The following is a 20,655-nucleotide window of genomic DNA, read 5'->3' as shown; positions in this document are numbered from 1 at the left end:
GTATCTGCTACACCGCCCACCTTGGTGTCGTCTGCGAATTTAACCAGTTTACTGTATGTATTTGTGTCAATATCATTAATGTAAATTAGGAACAATAGTGGTCCTAAAATTGAACCCTGCGGTACCCCACTATGAACGGAGGCCCACTGTGACATTGTGCCTCTAATAACTACTCGCTGCTTCCTGTCAGTTAGCCAGTTTTTGATCCAAGCTGCCACAGTTCCTAAAATCCCTGCAGCTTTAAGCTTTAGCAAGAGCCGTTTGTGGGGGACAACATCAGAGGCCTTCTGGAAATCTAAGTAAATCACATCATAGGCCTTTTTGTGATCAATTTCACTTGTAGCTTCCTCAAAGAACTCAAGTAGATTCGTTAAGCAGGATCTACCTCTCCTAAATCCATGTTGGCTATACTTTATAATGTTATTTGCATCTAGGTAATCTACCATTTTCACTTGAATTATAGCTTCCATTATTTTTCCAGTAATGCTAGTTAAACTGATTGGCCTATAGTTTGCTGGATTACTTCCATCCCCTTTTTTGAATATGGGTGTTATATTAGCATGCTTCCAATCTGATGGTACCACACCCGCAGATAACGATTTCTGGAATATTAAAGTTAAAGGTTGGCTAATAATATCCCTCATCTCTTTTAAAACTATAGGTAAGATGCCATCAGGCCCCTGCGATTTATTTATTTTGAGTTTAGCTAGGCTTAGTATCACATCAACCTCAGTTATACATATATTGGTCATAGACGATGCTGTATTCGTATTAATTGGTGGTAAGTTGCTTGTGTTCTCTATTGTGAACACCCTTGAAAAATAATCATTAAACTCATATACTATATCAATTTCATTATCAATTATAAGTCCCTTACTATCCTGCAAATTAGTGATTTCAGCTTTTAGTGCTCTCTTGGAGTTAAAATATTGGAAGAAACCTTTACTGTCATGCTTAGCCTCCAATGCAATTTTTCTTTCTACATCCCTCTTGGATAGCCTAATGTCATTTTTTAACTCTGCCTGTAGACTTAGATACTCCTGCTTAATTTTGAAATCATTAGTTATTTTCCAATTGTGGAACAGAGCCCTTTTCCTCCTGACTTTATTCTTAATTTCCTTAGTAAACCACCTTGGTTGTCGTTTCCTAGATTTAGTTTTGCTGGAAACAGATATGAAGTCCTCTTGCACTGGGACGTTTCACAATGGTGACATTCCTCAGACAGAAATCTAAACTACATTTGACCTGGGAACAGTAACACACAGGCCGTCTGGAGCTTCCACGTTTTCCTCCAGCAAAAAATGGTTCCTCGGAAAGCAAAAGAGAGCATGGTTTCTGCAGCCCAGGGAAACTGATCAGCTTAAATCTATTCAGGTAGTAACAGGCCCTGTACTGGAACTGAGTAGGGAACAGGGAACAGAGTGGACCAACGTTTGGGTGCCATTTCACACATTCTGGCTTAATTTCCTGTGTTCGGCCGAGAACCACAGAGGCAGCAAGCTGTCAATTAATTAAGGATTTGGACCAGTAGCCTGAAGGGTTCTGGCTCAAATCCAAGAAGAGTTCTGATGTTTTACTGTTGGACAAGCGGGCTAAGTTTAATGGCTTTAGGAAATACCCAGCTGTCCGAATAAATGGGGGGTTGTTAGCTAAGTGAATCTACTGATGTTATGGATCTATAAACTATATAAGGATATAGTAAGTATGTACTGTATAATGACATGCTAATGATATGAATACAGAAGTATGTAAAGATACAGTGGAACCTCGGATTACGAGTAACACGGTTTACGAGTGTTCTGCAAGAAGAGCAAAGATTTTTAATAAATTTTGACTTGGAAACCGAGCAAGTCCTGGTTTACGAGCGCCAAGTATTATCAAAAATCATATGGCACACATGCGCTCCTTGTTTTTCTTGTTTTCACGTGCGCTCGGCTTCAAAACAGGAAGCGAATGTGTGCGCTTCTTGTTTTGATGCCGAGCGTACGTCATCACAACTGAACCAATGGTTATTCACTTTCTCACACTGCGGAATTGTGGGTAATCGTCTCCCATGCTCGGTCTCAGTCAGCATGCCTCACTCGTATAGTCAAAATTTTGTAGAAAAGCACCACCTGAATAAGGGTGTAGCAGTGCGAGCGATGAATCTGTTTAACGACAATGCAATGTCCTCATTACAGTATGTATAATGACATGGTTATGATGACTCAGTGATGGGCTTTGGCACTGAACCTGAACACAGTTTACACCTTGCTTTTAGCAATCAAGCCTGCTCAGTCTTTTTCATTAATGTTAGCATGACCAGGGGGGTTAGGCAGCCAGTTGACCTCAAACCCACAGAGGGTTTTTCTCCATACTTGGAAGCTTTTGATACCTCTCCCCATCTGGCTTTCTTTCTTTCATTTTTTTGTCTTCCCATTTCCCTGTTTTTATATTGGTCTGTCTTAATGTTATTGGAATGTATCTCAACCCATGCAAAGTACCTTGGGCCGAACCTGTTGTGAAAGGCGTTATATAAAATAATTTGAACTGGATATGAATACAGAAATGTGTAATCATATTAGGGTACAGTAATTACTGAGTAATGATACAAATATTACGGGGGTTTAAAAATGCATCAATGTATCATAAAAATTAATTATTAAGGTGGAGATTCAATGCATTGGTCTGTAACATAAAAATTGGTTTTAATTGATTTTGGTTAAAATCTTCCTTCAAGATACTCCTGCTTCCGGCTTGTGTGCTCTCGCATTCACATGCAAAGTAGCAATGTTGGCATGCAAATTGCAGAAATGCAGATGATTAATATTCATAAAGGAAGCTCTGCGTCATGATCTTTGCGCTATGACGCTTTGTTCTTTTTTCTAACTACAGTAGAAAGACTCTCAGGTAGCAAACCAGCTAGCTAAGTAAAAAGTAATATTAGTCTTGGTAATGTATGATATATTGGGTAACATATCAATATCAACTGATATTTGTTAAAAATTAAGATATTGGCATAAGTCAAATGTGCCAAACTAGGTCGATATTAAAGCTTTATCAGTATTCAAAGTCAAAAACACCAGAGCTAAACACAAAACTACTACAGTAATGGAGGTGATTACATTAGACGAGCAGTCTAATAATCTCCTGTGGTGGAGGGATTTGAATGGCTTATTCACCACTTATAACAGGTGTCAAAGTACCGGCCGAAGACAGAATTCATTATTAAATCTTGCCCACCCCTACTCCATAAGTGGCTAAGAGGTTAGCCAGTTATCTGTATCAGTATTGGTGATACTGGTGAAAAAATATATCTGTAGTTGTCAAAACTTCCATATCAGTGCAATGCTAGGTATCCTAGGTGAAAGCAGCCAATCAAATGGCACTTCCTTTATGTGTTTGTTTTTATCTGTGCAGTTCAGTAGGTGGCCTTTTTGACAATTTACACTGGCTTATTTTCCGTTTTTAATAATAACAACAATAAAATAAATGTTCAGAGTCAGTTCATTGCCTTTACATGTATTCCATTACCGTTTTCTCAGTCACTTTGGTACATTTCTCAGATTAGAAATGAAATTCTCATAACTATTTGTACATCCTCCACATCGAGTCACTTGTGCACATCATAAACACAAAGGCTCATTCTTTTGGTCAAATTGCAAATGCTTTGGCACAGTCATGCAAATGATTATATACAATCACGTGCTGATTCCGACATTTTCAATTGTTTATGCCGTGTTGGTCAAAATGTATTATACTGGTAATGTGTTGAATAGTCTTATCCCCCAAAACATCTAGGCATTATTTCATTGTATAAATAATTACATACAACATGGTTGAACTAGTTGTCATAATGTCAAGCATATTCTCCATACATCTCTATTACATTTTTTTAAAAGGCATCCTGAATTGATGAATTGCTCTCAGTTGAATCTTGACTTTCACCAATAGAGGGGAATGTTTAATGTGCTAGATCAACCAATGATCAACCAGTTCTATAACATAGCTCAAAGGTGCATCTCATGAACATTCAGTTGGCAAGCATATATTGACAGAGCACAATACACACAATTGACAATGGCACAACTGGCAATGGAAGAACAACGAGGAAATTAACAGGGTCAAAAACTGATAAGAAGAGGAATAAGGCTACATAATGGAAGGGTAGGGAGGCAAAACAGAGGAAGAGGTAGAAGAGGCTAGGAACAGAGGCACATTCCTGATGAAATAAGAGCCACAATTGTGGACCATGTCTTCAATCATGGTGTTACAGTGGCCGAGGCTGGTCAAAGGCTGCAGCCGAATGTTGGGAGAACAACCATGTCCTCAGTCATTCAAACATTTCATAAAGATAAGAGGTATGTAATCCAACGATGTGCACTGTCCTGTACTATTGTATACTTACTGCAGTGCTTCATGTTACAGTATTCTATTTGCATTTTACAGTAAATTTACCTTATACAGTTACATTCTGGACATATACTGTAGCATACATGCATATGTATACATATTTACAGTGAGTACATATGCAAATGTGTGTGTTATACAGGGTTCCCCCTGGAGTTTGATTTCAATTCTTCAATTTTCTTTGTATTTTTGCTTCTACTGATCAAATTCTTCACTTTTTTTCAGCATCCGTTTTTTTTAGTCACTCTCTCGCCGCTTCTTAATAAATTAATCATTAAACTCACTGAATATACATCTCTTCTGACAATCACACTGTGATTGGTCAACTAACGGCATGGGCGAGTCACGAGTCTACTTGATAAGGTTGGGAGAATCGTGAATACTGTGTAAAAATTTGCGTGTTGAAAACATAATGTATAGTACGCATTTCGGAAATAATGTTATAATTACTATATATATATAAGGTAAGCTAATACTTTCCCGGTGTTTCATAGTACCTTTGAGAGGGACATTCTAAAACGCTTAATGTGATCACCAAATTTCGCACACACACATCTGGTCATAAAGACTTTCACCTGACAAAAAATCAAAACCGAAATACAAGGAATATGGACTTTATTTTACGTTAAGCGTTTTCCCCTCCATTGACGCCCATTATAAGGAAAAGGCTTAATGTAACTTAAAGTACCAAGACAGCCACCAAAAATCACCAAATTTCTCACACATATATCTGGTTATAAACACTTTCACCTGACAAAAAATCAAAACCGAAATACAAGGAATATGGACTTTATTTTACATTAAGCCTTTTCCTTATAATCGGCGTCAATGGAGGGGAAAACGCTTAACGTAGTATAAACATGGGCGTAAATTTCATTCATCAGTAGGGGGGGACAATAAATGCCTTTTTCTCATGAGCAATTTTTGAAGGGGACACAAATAATACAGTCAAATTGTACTTATAAAGATATGTCCCCACAATGAAAAACTTTGCTTCTATCATTATTATTGTAGCATGGAGACTGTGTCATTATGGTTATTTTCAAAGTTTTTCTCAGGTTCAATGACAAAGCAGATTTTTCTTCAAAACTATTTATTGCATTGTTTGTTATGTTGTTTACAGTCAAGCCATCAACATACAATAAAATTTAAAGATGACTGTTTAAATGCATAATAGATATTGATTAAACAAAAAAAATACAGTGGGGTCAGTTCGGACGTAGCACAGTGCTCATTTAGTAAATGCACGGCTAAACAATATGCTAATTGTGGGCGTTAATGTTAAGTTAACATTATGCCAAGTCGTCACAAATAAAACAATGCATGGGAAACGGCTTTGGCGTGTTAGTTGCAGTGCACTATGCAACAAGCTATTGTAAACAAGCTAACGTTAACTAGATAAGTAATATTTTAATCGCTAATATAGCAGATTCGTGGAAAATTACATCGGTAATCAGCATTTTTGCCGCAAGTAATTTATGAATGAGTCTGCATCAACTACATTAAAGAGAATCGCTTTATTTAAAGTGAATAAAATACCCTACTTACTGGAGTTCAACATTAACTGAGCCGCAGCCACACACCTGATTCGTGTGCGTAGAGAAGGTGAGATGACCTGGGAAAGCAGGCAGTTGGCCAAACCACTGTGAGGAAGGGGAGGGGGAACTCAACTGTTTCTCAATGCATTTTTTGCGTTTGGTTTTTTTTTCTACTTACAGAATTATTTTAGGTATACATACATATATTTTTCACAATAGATAGTGCGATTTTTTTTTTTTTAATAATTTCTTTTTGGGGGACAACCCTCGGGATTTACGCCCATGAGTATAAAGTCCTTATTCTTAGCATTTCGGTTTAGATTTCTTGTCAGGTGAAGGTGTTTATGACCAGATATATGTGTGAGAAATATAGTGATTTTTGGTGGCTGTCTTGGTACTTTAAGTTACATTAAGCCTTTTCCTTATAATGGGCGTCAATGGAGGGGAAAACGCTTAATGTAAAATAAAGTCCATATTCCTTGTATTTCGGTTTTGATTTTTTGTCAAGTGAAAGTCTTTATTACCAGATGTGTGTGTGCGAAATTTGGTGATTATTGGTCGCTATTTTGGTACATTAAACCACATTAAGCGTTTTCACATTAAGCGTTTTAGAATGTCCCCACACCGATCGATAACATTTGCTACTTTTAGAACGGCCCATGCTTATTTGACATGGATGATCGACGATCGTGTGTCCGGGGCGCCGGGCCAGTTTTGATTAGGCCCTACGGGTGCTACGGTTGAAAATTGGGAAAAAATGAAATTCGACTTTTCAAAAATTCAAAATTCGTCATTTGAAAATTGAATTCGCCAGAGTGACGATTTGATGCCGTTTTTCTTCGTCACCATGGGTTGCGTTTTCGTCAATGACGAGAGTGACGAGCGGCAGCGGGAACCCTGGTTACAGTATATGTACAGTATAACTGTACTGTTGAAACTGATATGTCAGACAGAAAAAGTATGACTTTTCAATCATTGTCATCAAAACGTTAGCCATAGTTCACATCAGAAAATACTTACCAAGTGCACTGTTCTACTGACAACATGGCTAAGCATTTTGCACATCTTGTTCATAAACGATGACTTGTCATTCTGATGGCACTGACAAGTTCATTGACATTAATATTTACTTTTGATGGATAAACTAAGGATTTTGAGAAAGTTACAGGCTTTTGCAGGTAATCCATCATGTAGTGCTGTTTGTGCAAATTGTTTTGAGAAATGCACTTACTGTTTTACAAATGTTAAGGATGATTCTAGAAATGTCCCAACGCAACTGAGAAAAACTGTAATAGTGTGTAATAGAGTTAACGGTCATATTTATAAATATTTTTAGGGACTGATTGAATTTAATCATGGTTCCTGAAATAACTGTAACCAAATCAGATCACAATGGGGCCTATAACTATTTACACCTCTAGTGAATGCAGAAGTATGTAATGATGCAAGGCAATGTTAAGTACAATGACAGAGCAATCCTATGAATGGATAGTGTGTAACAATGTTAGGGTACAGTAAGTATAATAAGTTCACCAAACCCTACAGACACAGTAATTATATTATATGAATTCAGACGTGTATAATGACACAAAGTCCAGTAAGGACATAGGCACAGGGTTTTATAATGATGCAAGTATAATGACACATTAATTAAGGATCCAAATGAATAGGTCTACAGTGAGGTAAGTATAATGGGACAGTAATGGGGCCTGTGATGATATTAAGCCCACTGCAAGATCTGTCAAGGTGGGGGTACACAACAAACAAACAAAAAAAATAGAAACTTGGCTTATGGAACTCATCCCGACTCCCCGTGTCCTCCACCCTCCCCAACCTACATGGAGTGTCCTTATCTTCCTGGTCTCTTTAAATGCTCACATTCTCAGTGTTGACAGCTCAGGCTGAAGTGATTCAGTCCAGGTTGACTAAAAACACACACACCAAAGATAAACCCTGGTTGAGGTCCGCCCTATGTCCTTTCTGCTGCTTCCTGTTCTTATTCTAAACCTGGCAATTCCCACACATTTCTATTTTGATACTGATATAATTAAATTGGTGGCACGCAGACTCACTGGGTAAAGTGGCAGGTTTTCGTTCCTAGCTGCGCATGTGTGTATAGTTTTCTCACTCTCCCCCTGTGGGCCTGCTCTGGGTACTTTTTGTCTAAAGAAGTTCCAAATCACCCCCGAGGTGTGCCAGTCCTGTGCCATCTATTGTGTGCCCTGTCTTATGTCTTGTGCTTCCTGGGAGAGGCCACGGATCATGGTGAACCAGACTGACTGAATGCTTATTGAAAATGTATTATATAATTAAAGAGATATAATTAAATGCGATAATCCAAGGGGAGGCCATTCTACCAAAAGGGGTTAGGAAGTAGGGCACACTGCCTGTTGCCTGAGCCTTGCGAAGGAGGAGGGGAGGTCACACACAGGATCGCACAACACTCCACAGTCACGCTATGGCAGCATGGAGATATAGCGGGGGGGGGGGGGGTTTGTGAGGCCACAGGCTTGGGTGCCGGTCAGTCACATGGGCAATGAGAGATGTGAGGCATCAGGGGAGCAATTGACACTTTTTTTTCAGAGAGAAGGGGAGGCAGGAGCTGCCTTTGTGTCCACAGCAGGTTATTTGATGCGTGCTCACAACATGCTAACAAATACAAATTACACTCAGTAGCAGTTCTAGGTTGTAAGGCACTCCCTTTCAGCGACCCCCCAACGAAAAAAAAAGAAAAAAACAACAACATTCCGCTCTGTCATTTTTATTGACATTTAGAATGATACAAAAAAGAATAAAATTTAAAACTGATTTCACTAACTGCATCAGTACTGTACGCAGCACTACTTGATAGATTCCCCTGCTCCCGCTACCTAAGGCTTCTAGTGGGATGACCTGAGGTCAATTCAACCCTGCACCCCTCCCCATCTCTTACTTCTGAGTAGAGTGGCAGCCTGCCTATCTCACAAACTAGAATCAGGGCATCCACTCTGATAAGGTTAATTGACCCACATGGTGACATGATATCATTGACGTGATGAGATTATGAGTGATAGGAAATCAATCGCGCAAATGTCAACATTCCAAACTTTTTGTTCGAATGCCCTGTGCCAAACCTGACAGGATGCCACTCTGGGCAGCTGCCCACGTTGCTCATACCTAAATCTGCCAGGGCTTACACTTATAAATCTACTACTAAGGAACCTTAACTCATTCTTTTATTTTATTAATTTTACCACACATTTTTTTATTGATTTTTTTGTTGATTGATACTCTTATACAACTATTTAAAATTATGTATAATAATTTTGTATGGCACAGGTGAGTTCAAGAAATCCATCATTACTCTCGGTAATGTACAGACATTCAGATTCTGGTGCCTCATTGGGTGACTTTGATCAAACAGAACATTACAGTACATGCCATAGAGTAATACAGAGAGAGCTAACTTTCAGGTGAGAGGCATGGGCAGCCTGTATCACTGGAGTGGAGATAGCTACATTACATCAGGTCAGTCAGGGAAAGCCTACTAGAGAACACAATGTGCCCACTCACATGACCACTCTAGGGTGCCAAAATCCCTGCAAGGGTTTATCACAAAATACAATGTTCCCCCCATTTAATACTGACGCTGTATTTAAAACACCACCCTAAAATATCAACATCAAACAGCCTTATGTCATCATCCACCACCACCCGAACACATTCATCCCTACATCACCTTTCACTTCACACTCTACACAGACCCCCCGATATGTCTGCATGCATGCATGCATGCGCCCCCCCCCCCACCCCCGAAGCATAATAAGCCCTTGTTTTCAGCCAACCATCTGTCCTGAAATGCCCAGTGGGGATCTTGGCATAGGTCTGCAGAGGAGCCGATCTCCATCCTGTGTTCACCTTTCTTGAACTTTCTGGGACATAAGGCAGGGTGAGTGGTGTGTGTGCATGTTACTGCAGCATAAGTAAACATTACAAGTACAAGCATCCGGTCACGCCCAAAGGGGCAGAACCTGACAGGTGCAACACATCCAATGACGAGTAACCACCTCTAAAAGCAGAGCAACTCCAGACACTCCTCGCGAAGTATTGTGCTGATGTTACGAAGCCATACCAAGCATTCTACTAGTCTCTCGTCATCCCGCTTTCCCCTGCCTTACCTGTTTGAACCTTATCTGTTTACCTTGCCTCCTCAGACCCACTCCCGTCCTTGACCCACCTGTCCTGCTGAGTCCAGCCTCGTCCGTTCTCCCCTCCTCGTGTTCCTTGGTCCTGTGTCTACCTGTCGGATGGATTCCCCTGGCCTCGCCCCCGGATTACGGACACCGAGTTCGATTTCAGCTCGCCGCCTCTGTACCTTCCTGTCAGCCCTTTAACTGGGCAATCACGCCCTTGCCTTTCGCTCTCACTCTAATTTCCCGAAGTGTAAAGCCTGCATTCCCTTTCTTCATAGAGCCCTTCCTGTTATTCTCCGAAGCCAGTCTTATTAAAGCATTGTTATCCCTGCATTTCTGGATCTCCGTTTCCCTTCTTGCCCCGACGTAACACATCCCTTCTTGGCGAGCGGTAAAGCTGGTGTCACCGTGGAAACCACGTCTTTATGTGGACAAAGGACAACACCCTTTAAGTACTTAAAATCCCATCCCACTTGTTTGCCAGGTAGCACCTTTCCTGGGCTGAATCTATATCTTAATTTACTTAAACCCAATAACTTGGATACTTAGCCAACGATACCTTTAACCCAGATGTTCTTCTCAGTACTGACAACAAACATATGCTGTAGGCTGCTTCTAAATTAACTTCATTATCCCACTGCACTCATAAATGTACATTGGGACAGAATTGTGGACCCCAGCATACTCATAAAAGATTCATGCATTCAGGTTTGAAGCATATAGTGTACACTAGGGGTGGAGCCGAACCCGAATACGGTATTCCGAAAGGCACAAATAATGTGTTTTTTACGAATACTTATTTCGAACAAATACTTTAAAAAAAAATTGTATTCGGGAACAAGAAAAACTTTATATTAAAAAGCTGCGTTTCCTCTTGAGACCGCAGTGCATGCCCGGATGAGTGAGTGAGTGAGTGAGTTCAGGAGTCGGGGGGGGAGTAAAAGAGGTGACTGACACAGGCTGCTCCACACAGCAACAGAGAAGACTCGGCTGAGCGAAAAAAAGACTTAACTGTATCACTATTTTTGTTGAATAGATTTTTGTACCTTAACTGGGTTCCGGAGGCAGTTTATAACTTTTGGGAAGCGGAGTTTGATCGGGAGATTATTCCATTACGCTGCATTATTGACGTCTGCAGTCAGGTGTTCTCATGTTCGCTCTGTTTACGTAGCTCTGTTAGCTCGGTAATTTAGACAATAGGCTGTTGAAAGAGTAACGTTAACGTTTGGTTAAAAAGGTTAAAACAATGCTTGTGTAGTTGTGTCGAATTGTATGCACTTATACGAGTTATATGGTACGTTTAAGTTACTCTGTCTACTGCATATCCATAATTATAATTAAAGAATACTTACACTATAACGTAAATTAGAAGTGCAACGCAAAAAAACTGGATTTTTATGCCTATTTTGAATTTTACTCGAATACGAATACAAATACAAATACTTTTCCCCCCTCAACAAATACAAATACAGATACAAATACCGGCTGCTTTGCACACCCCTAGTGTACACAGACTCAAGATGACTGCCACAGGAGTTTGATTCTGTCTGCACCAATTCCTTACTCACTCAAACTGTTAGTCAGTGTCACCTCCACAGACATGCCTGTGTAGTCTGACTATGAAGCATGTTTTATCATGAAGGGTGGTTACATCCAAGTATACTCACCCTGCCTAAATTGTCTGCTTGTTTCCATAGAGATTTCCAGGTATTGATGCAGTGGAGGAATCAAGAGGCTTGGAATTGGACCAAACAAAATTTTATTAAGGTGTGTGCATCCATCCATCCATCCATTATCTCCCGCTTATCCGAGTCGGGTCGCGGGGGCAGCAGTCTCAGCAGGGAAACCCAGACTTCCCTCTCCCTGGCCACTTCATCCAGCTCCTCTGGGGGAATCCCGAGGCGTTCCCAGGCCAGCCGAGAGATATAGTCCCTCCAGCGTGTCCTGGGTCTTCCCCGGGGCCTCCTCCCAATGGGACATGCCCGGAACACCTCACCAGGGAGGCGTCCAGGATCCTAATCAGATGCCTGAGCCACCTCATCTGACTCCTCTCAATGTGGAGTCCCTCCCGAATGACCGAGCTCCTTACCCTATCTCTAAGGGAGAGCCCAGCCACCCTGCGGAGGAAACTCATTTCGGCCGCTTGCACTCGCGATCTCGTTCTTTCGGTCACTACCCACAGCTCGTGACCATAGGTGAGGGTAGGAATGTAGATCGACTGGTAAATCGAGAGCTTCGACTTTTGGCTCAGCTCCTTCTTTACCATGACAGACCGACGCAGCGCCCGCATCACTGTGGACGCTGTACCGATCCGCCTGTCGATCTCCCGCTCCATCATCCCTGAACAAGACCCTGAGATACGTAAACTCCTCCACTTGGGGAAGAACCCCATCCCCAACCCGGAGAGAGCATTCTACCCTTTTCCGGCTGAGGACCATGGTCTCAGATTTGGAGGTGCTGATTCTCATCCCAGCCGCTTCACACTCGGCTGCGAACTGTCCCAGCGAGAGCTGAAGGTCACGGTCCAATGAAGCCAACAGGACCACATCATCTGCAAAAAGCAGAGACCTAATCCTGAGGTCACCAAACCGGACACCCTCAATGCCCTGGCTGCGCCTAGAAATTCTGTCCATAAAAACTATGAACAGAATCGGTGACAAAGGGCAGCCCTGACGGAGTCCAACCCTCACAAGTCCGACTTATTGCTGCCCATGTGGACCAGACTCTGGCACCGGTCATACAGGGACTGAACAGCCCTTAAAAGGCAGCCCGGCACACCATACTCCCGGAGCACCCCCCACAGGACTCCCCGAGGGACACGGTCGAATGCCTTCTCCAAGTCCACAAAACACATGTAGACTGGTTGGGCAAATTCCCATGAACCCTCCAGAACCCTGCGGAGAGTATAGAGCTGGTCCACTGTTCCACGGCCGGGGCGAAAACCACACTGCTCCTCCTGAATCCGAGGTTCGACAATTCGGCGGACCCTCCTCTCCAGAACCCCCGAATAGACCTTACCAGGGAGGCTGAGGAGTGTGATCCCCCTATAGTTGGAGCACACCCTCTGGTCCTCCTTCTTAAAGAGGGGGACCACCACCCCGGTCTGCCAGTCCAGAGGCACTGCCCCCGATGTCCACGCAATGCTGCAGATGCGTGTCAACCAGGACAGCCCCACAGCATCCAGAGCCTTAAGGAACTCCGGGCAGATCTCATCCACCCCCGTGGCTCGGCCACCGAGGAGATTTTTAACCACCTCAGTGACCTCCACCCCCGAGATAGGGGAGTCCCCATACTCTGCTTCCACATTGGAAGGCGTGTCGGTGAGATTGAGGAGGTCTTCGAAGTACTCCCTCCATGACCCAAAACGTCCCGGGTTGAGGTCAGCAGCACCCCATCCCCACCATAAACAGTGTTGATGTTGCACCGCTTTCCCACCCGGAGCCGCCAGATGGTGGACCAGAATCGCCTCAAAGCCATCCGGAAGTCGTTTTCCATGGCCTCACCAAACTCCTCCCAAACCCGAGTTTTTGCCTCAGCGACCGCCGAAGCCGCATCCCGCTTGACCTGCCGGTACCTGTCAGCTGCCTCTGGAGTCCCGCAGGCTAAAAAGGCCCGATAGGACTCCTTCTTCAGCTTGACAGCATCCCTCACCACTGGTGTCCACCAGCGGGTTCGCGGATTGCCGCCGCGACAGGCACCGACCACCTTACGGCCACAGCTCCGGTCAGCCGCCTCCACAATGGAGGCGCGGAACATGACCCATTCGGACTCGATGTCCCCCGCCTGGGAGAAGTTCTGCCGGAAGTAGGAGTTGAAACTCCTCCTGACAGGGGATTCCGCCAGATGTTCCCAGCAGACCCGCACTATACGCTTGGGCCTGCCAGGCCTGGCCGGCTTCCTCCCCCACCAGCGGAGCCAACCCACCACCAGGTAGTGATCAGTTGACAGCTCCGCCCCTCTCTTCACCCGAGTGTCCAAGACATGCGGCCGCAAGTCCGATGACAGGACTAAAAAGTCGATCATCGAACTGCGGCCTAGGGTGTCCTGGTGCCAAGTGCACATATGAACAAGGTGCGTGCAACACAGAGATTTACAGTGTACCAGGAAGTGGGCATCATCTGAAGAGATCAGAAATCCAGTTTCCTTTATAATACAAAGGAAACTGAGGGTTGGGGCGTGGGGGGTGGGGGGTGAGAGTCCCAAGGTCACCCTGTATCACTGTGGTGGGAATTACTGACATAAAGAGGCAGATTGCACAGGTCTGTCCCTGTATACAAGCTCTCCACTTCATTACTTCTGGAGTTTTAAAACAAGGACATCATATCGGCAAATAAAAAAAAAGGGTCTGAATCCTGTAAAAATAGAACATTGTGAAGGAGAGTTAGGACCAAGAACCCTACCCTACTCTTCAACTTTTCAGAGTCCACCATGGGTCATGCGGATTACCCATGAGGTGCACCACACATTAACAGGCCAGCCATTAGGTGTGTGACCAAGTTGAGGTTTACACTTTGTCACCTGGAGCTGATCTGTTAATTTTTTAGAAGGTGCTACCTGACAAAGAGTCATTACTCTAAAAAGATGCGTCTTCCATTCCAGAAGTCATGAAGTTATTATTTTGGCAATAATATGCACATTTAATCCAACCTGTACAACCTTAGTGTCACGTTCGGTGACGGAGGCAAGCAGGGAAGCAGGAGCGCAAGCCAGGACTTCAGGTAAACTGGGTTTAATGAACTAAAACAGGCAAGCACGGACAATCACGAGACAATACAATGCCGGATCTGGCAGACATGGGGAGACGCGGACTAATATACACAGGACTAGGTAAACGGAACAGGCAACAGGTGAGAACAATCAGGGCTGAACACGAGGTAATGAGGGGGGCGTGGCACACATCGGGATCGTACGGAGCGGGTTGTGACAGAACCCCCCCCCAAAGGCGCGCACACCGGGCGCGCCAGAGGAGAGGCGACGGACGAGACGAACCGGGAAAACAGGACCTGGAAGACAAAAAGCAAAAACATCAACGAGGGACGGGGAACAGGACAGAAACACAAAACAAGAACAAGGACCAAACGAAAGACAGGACCTGACAGAGGACGGGGAACGCAGACAGACAGACCAAGAAGGGAGACACAGAAGGGGAGAAAGGCGGAACAAAAGGGCCAGGAGTGAACAAAGGAGGAACACAGGGACGAGGAGCAGAGACAGGCGGGACAAACGGAAAGGGAGGAGGAACAAGGGGAGCACGAGGGAGCCCAGGCGGGCGACGGGCAGCGGCCGGAGGGGCTGCAGGGGAGAGGGAGGAGGGAGCAGGAGGGGACCACCCAGGAGCCAAGGGAACGGGACGAGGGAGCGACGGAGGGGACACGGAGGGAGCAGGAGGGAACACCGGTGCAGGCAGGCAGAAGGGGGAAGCCGCGGCAGGCGGAGGCGCAGCCGGAGCCGGCGAAGGCGCCGTCCGACGCCCAGCCGGAGCAGGGGGGCCCAGAGGCGACCGACATGGAGCCGGAGGAGGGACCAAGGACCGGCACCGCGGAACCAGGGGGGGACCCGGAGGCGACCGCCGACCCCGAGCCGGAGGAACCGCAGGGGGCCCCGGAGCCCCAGCCAAGGCGAGCGAGGGCGAGCCAGGGAGCAGGGCGGGCGGGAACCGGGCCCCACGCCTATGGCCCCGTCCCTTTCGGGACACTGACAGGCGGGGTCCTAAGGGGCGTGGGTCCCTGCAGGGAGAGGGATCTGGGGTCCATAGGACGGCCCCCGAGGGATCCCACTCAAGGTCCCCCTCGGGGACAAGAGTCTGAGTCTCGGGCGGGGCCACGGGCGTGGCCATTGCAGCCGGCGGAGCTGCCGGCGAGCAGGGCTGGACCGGCTGGACAGGCAAGCAGGGCTGGACCGGCGAGCTGCCAACCGGGGACGCCGCGGGCAGAGCAGCGGCAGCAGCCGGCGATGCAGCCGCGGGCGTGGTCGTAGGCGGTGCAGCCAGAGGCCAGACGGGCGAGACGGGCAGGTCAGGCGAGCGGCCAGCAGGGGGCGCTGCAGGCAGAGCAGGGGCCACTGCAGGCGCCTCGGGCCTACGGTCAGCAGGGGGCAGGACAGGCGAAACAGGCAGTTCCGGCGTCGGCAGGACAGGCGAGCAGGAGCAGGGCTGGCCGGGCAGGACAGGCGAGACGGGTAGGACCGGCGAGCAGGGCTGGCCGGACAGGACAGGCGAGACGGGCAGGTCAGGCATGCGGCCAGCAGGGGGCGCCACCGCGGCCACCTCAGGCCGTTCCGGCACCTGCAGGACAGGCGAGACTGGCAGGTCAAGAGCCGGCAGGACAGGCGGGACAGGCAGTTCAGGTGCCGGCAGGACAGGCGAGACAGGCAGTTCAGGTGCCGGCAGGACAGGCGAGACCATCGTGCGGCCAGCAGGGGGCGCCTCGGCGGGCGCCACCATCACGCGGCCAGCAGGGGGCGCCGCCATCACGCGGCCAGCAGGGGGCGCCGCGGCGGGCGCCGCCATCACGCGGCCAGCAGGGGGCGCCGCGGCGGGCGCCGCCATCACGCGGCCAGCAGGGGGCGCAACCGCGGCCACCTCGAGCAGAGCTGCAGGCAAAGCGGCGGCCGCAGCAGCCGGTGCAGCTGCTGTCTGGGCAGACGGGTCAGGCGGGTCAGGCAGGACAGGCGGTGCCGCGGGCAGAGCGGCGGCCGCTGCAGCAGGCGGTGCCGCGGGCAGAGCTTCGGCAGCTGCAGCAGGCGGTGTCGCGGGCAGATCGGCGGCGACAGCAGCAGGCAGCGCAGCCGCGGGCAGATCGGCGGCGACAGCAGCAGGCAGCGCAGCCGCGGGCAGATCGGCGGCGACAGCAGCAGGCAGCGCAGCCGCGGGCAGACCGGCTCTAGAGACCCGGGGAATCGCGTCTCTCACCGGGCTGATCCCTTTTCCGTGCAGGCGTTCCGGCCGGTACGGATATGCCTCCCGCGGAGGCGGCATCTCACCGTGGACGCTGAGCAGGCGGGTAGCGGCGAAGTCATCCCAGGGGAGCGGTGAGCCCTCATGCTCCCTGGCTAACTTCCAGGCAGGGAGCAGAGTGCAAGCCCCCAGGAAGAGAGACGGAGCCTCTTCCTGCTGCACTCTTTGTTTGTTCCGCCTCTTCTTGCCGCTTGCAGCAGAAAGCGGAGCCACCGCGAACACTTCGTCCAGGCTCCGGGCGACGCGTTCGTCTCTCCGCCGCGTGAGCCGCTCACTCAGACGGCGTATGAGTTTGCGTGCCCGCTCGAGCGGGTACTGCTGTCCGGGCGGGCGCTCCTCCGTGAGGAGGTCCGCGCCCCGGGTGGCCAGCTCCAGGGCTACAGGATCCTCCAATACTTCGGGTTGGGAGCGCCAAAACACAAAGTCTTGCAGGAGACCGAGCCGGTGGTGCTCGGTCTCCCGCGTTGTGCTGTGGGGGAGATCCGGCATTCTGTCACGTTCGGTGACGGAGGCAAGCAGGGAAGCAGGAGCGCAAGCCAGGACTTCAGGTAAACTGGGTTTAATGAACTAAAACAGGCAAGCACGGACAATCACGAGACAATACAATGCCGGATCTGGCAGACATGGGGAGACGCGGACTAATATACACAGGACTAGGTAAACGGAACAGGCAACAGGTGAGAACAATCAGGGCTGAACACGAGGTAATGAGGGGGGCGTGGCACACATCGGGATCGTACGGAGCGGGATGTGACACTTAGTCTGCTCTCATGCTGATATTACGTTTTCCACAGCAATAATAAAATACATGGAGGCACAAATTGTTCATTAAACCTGAGTACATTGTGTACGAGAAGCATTCAGGACAAGTCAGACTTCTGTCCGCATCTGTGATCCCTGCCATTAATCTGACACATGTACAGACTTTACCAAACACACGTACACAAGGGGAATAGCAGAATAATTTCAGAATTTCCACCCCTTATCTTTTGACACTGAATAAATAATAATAATAATAATAATAATAATAATAATAATAAATGTCTGATTCACAAAGAATGCTTTGCATACAGAAAAAAGAACAAAAGATATTGTGCTGCTGGTAAATCATTACAATCTCCACAGAACCTCTGCAAGCATTGCTGCTGGTGAATATTCATGAATTATTTCATCCTAAGATTGGAATTTCACATGCAAAAATGGGACACCGTTCACAGTATTAAGCAGCATTTTAATTGCTGTTAAATAAAGGTATTGAATCAGTCCTTTCGTTGTTTTTGCGCATATTTATTCATGCCCTTTTGTCATCTGAAATACATAAAGAACAAGCCAAGACAGGACCAAAGTCACATGTTGACCATTTTCTGTGTCAGACAGCGTCACATAGAATGTTGTTCTTCATTAAAAATGAAATGATAAGGTTTTCAATCTAAAATCTAGTCTTCCTTCTCTAAAATTGACGTTGTGCTGTCAAGACATTTAACTTTTTCCACACACCAGTTATATCTTAGGTGTAATGGGTAGCAATGCAAAAAGTCAGTTGAAATCATGTTGCAACATGTCAGGCATCCATCAGAGTTGGCAGCTTCTGTAAAACTGATACAGGTGATCCAGTGCAGGATTGTGGGAGAGAAGCCGTTGCTACCATGAATTTCATGAATCTCAATAATAGTGCATTCCTTCGTCAAACACTGGACAAAATGGCAGTGTCACTGTACGGTCATTTGATGACAAGAGGCAGTCTGGGACGTTGATGCCGGATCAGCCTAGCCTAAAATAACAAAGCTGTCCCAGCAAATATAGCCTGAGGAACGTGCCAAATAAACGAAAATAAATAAAAATCCTTAAAACTGTAAGCTTTAAAAGCAGACTAATGCTGCTGCTTTCTGCAACACTACACAACAGTGTTTACCAAATTAATCCGAACACTTCGTACACCTCTATAATTTAGTAATTATCCTTACTATCATTTACTGCTTTTGTAAGACTTCGATGAAGCTAGCATTCATTACAGTTTAGAGTGAGTACTTTCTCGCATAGCAGCTAAACAGGAGCGGCGGAAACAAGGTCTCATCCACCGAGACAGAAAACCAGCAATCGACAGCCCTATCCCCAACAAAATTTCAAGCAACGTTAATGTGCTGCTGAAGGAACTGGTATGCTACCGATTTACCAGTATGATAAATAAATACACTGTAAATAAATGTTATTAAATATCAGTACATGATACTATATTGCGAACATTATGAATGCCAACGTGAGTGTTGTTAATGCTGTCTTACCTCCTCGTCAGTTTAGATGATGATCGAGGCACAAGGTTTCATTAGTCTTGTGATCATTGTAGTCCAGTTTTTGAGAACTACAATTGTACATAAGCCTTATGGTACTTGTAGTTTTAATTTTGACTGAATTTTAGTAAGTTGCATGGTGATAGCAAGATATTTTCTAGTTCTACTGTTTGTTAAAAATCGGTATTTGCAACTCTTTGATTCTGTATTTCTCTGATCAATATATTTAAATAACACTTCCCACAAAGCGGTAAAAGCTAATGCATCAGCACTGTAACTTATATTGCAGAAGCTCTTAATTATTATAAAATTACATACAGTAAATAAATGTGAAAGTTGTTTACCAATAATACTTAGGCTAATACTGGACCATTTCGTACGTGTCGCTATTGAATGACGTAATAACTACTTTATTATGTAATTAGTGGCAAAATACTATTATACGGCGGCACAAACCAATGCAAGAACTGTTTTATTAAATCATCTTTCAGTAGGTTAAATTCAGATCTTGATTTGAACTATGAAAAATCACATTTGATCGCTATCGAAGAGAACTATGTAATTTACAATGTTGCTTTTCATATGCTTGACGGGAATTTGATGATAATTTACTGTTACTCCAAACTCAAGTAATTTCCAGGCTAATGGTATAAAACAGATTACGCACATCTGTGAGAGCCCGTGTAATCCGATTCTGGCTCAGTTCATTCTGTGAAAATCCAGTGTCGTCATTGAGGCGTTCATTACAGGCCACATACATCGCTTTCAGATCCTTTCAGCCACTGTCATCGTCCACAGCTTTTTTTTAAATCGAGGCTATTAACATCGCATAATTTTCAATTCCTTATATTTATTATTGTTTTACATATATTTAAACTGATTATAGCCAAACTAATGCAAGTAATGTCTATACAATGTTAATTGGCTAAAATGCCCCCATGATAGTTATTATGAATATTATAAATAGTATTTATATATTTAAATCTCAGTCCCACTGTGAAATATTACTTAAATAGCAATAATATATGTTATGTGTGTGTTTGTTTTGACGTTTCTACAATAATAAACCAGTACCACAGATTTTCTGTGATTTGGCACCTTCATGGGTAGTCTTTTTATGCTGTATTTTATATCTTCTGATAAATACATTTTAAAAATTATAGTTTTTTTACCAGCATAACCGAACCTAAAACATATTCCTACTATTTATTTTTTTCTTTTGCATTTTATTTTATAATGTCTAAAACTGACAGATGAAATTAACTCAACTTTTCTTATATAAATCCTGTTCGAGGTTAAAATGCGCACGTCCA

At 45.4% G+C, this 20,655-nt stretch overlaps 2 protein-coding genes across 5 annotated transcripts in view; one reads left to right on the top strand and one right to left on the bottom strand.

Moving 5' to 3' along the window:
• Window positions 1–14,859: 14,859 nt before the first annotated feature.
• Window positions 14,860–19,358, bottom strand: LOC140588344 (uncharacterized). Its single transcript, XM_072710360.1, has 4 exons — window positions 19,337–19,358; window positions 17,010–17,523; window positions 15,690–16,382; window positions 14,860–14,883 (listed from the first exon to the last, which is right to left on the bottom strand). Exons 2-4 carry the CDS (start codon window positions 17,073–17,075, stop codon window positions 14,860–14,862), a joined length of 783 nt encoding a protein of 260 aa, XP_072566461.1. The 5' UTR covers window positions 17,076–17,523; window positions 19,337–19,358.
• The window catches only part of LOC140588323 (homeodomain-interacting protein kinase 2-like), a 60,538-nt gene continuing 58,831 nt past the window's right edge, over window positions 18,949–20,655 (top strand). For all 4 annotated transcript variants that reach the window (XM_072710333.1, XM_072710338.1, XM_072710339.1 and 1 more), the window contains exon 1: window positions 18,949–19,210. The gene's annotated coding sequence lies outside the window, so the exon portion shown is untranslated. The remainder of the gene's footprint in view (window positions 19,211–20,655) is intronic.

Source organism: Paramormyrops kingsleyae, chromosome 3 (assembly GCF_048594095.1).
Source record: "Paramormyrops kingsleyae isolate MSU_618 chromosome 3, PKINGS_0.4, whole genome shotgun sequence".
In the NCBI taxonomy this organism is placed as follows: Eukaryota; Metazoa; Chordata; class Actinopteri; order Osteoglossiformes; family Mormyridae; genus Paramormyrops; species Paramormyrops kingsleyae.
Note: the sequence above shows the minus strand (reverse complement) of the source record. Positions and strands in the feature narration are given on the sequence as shown.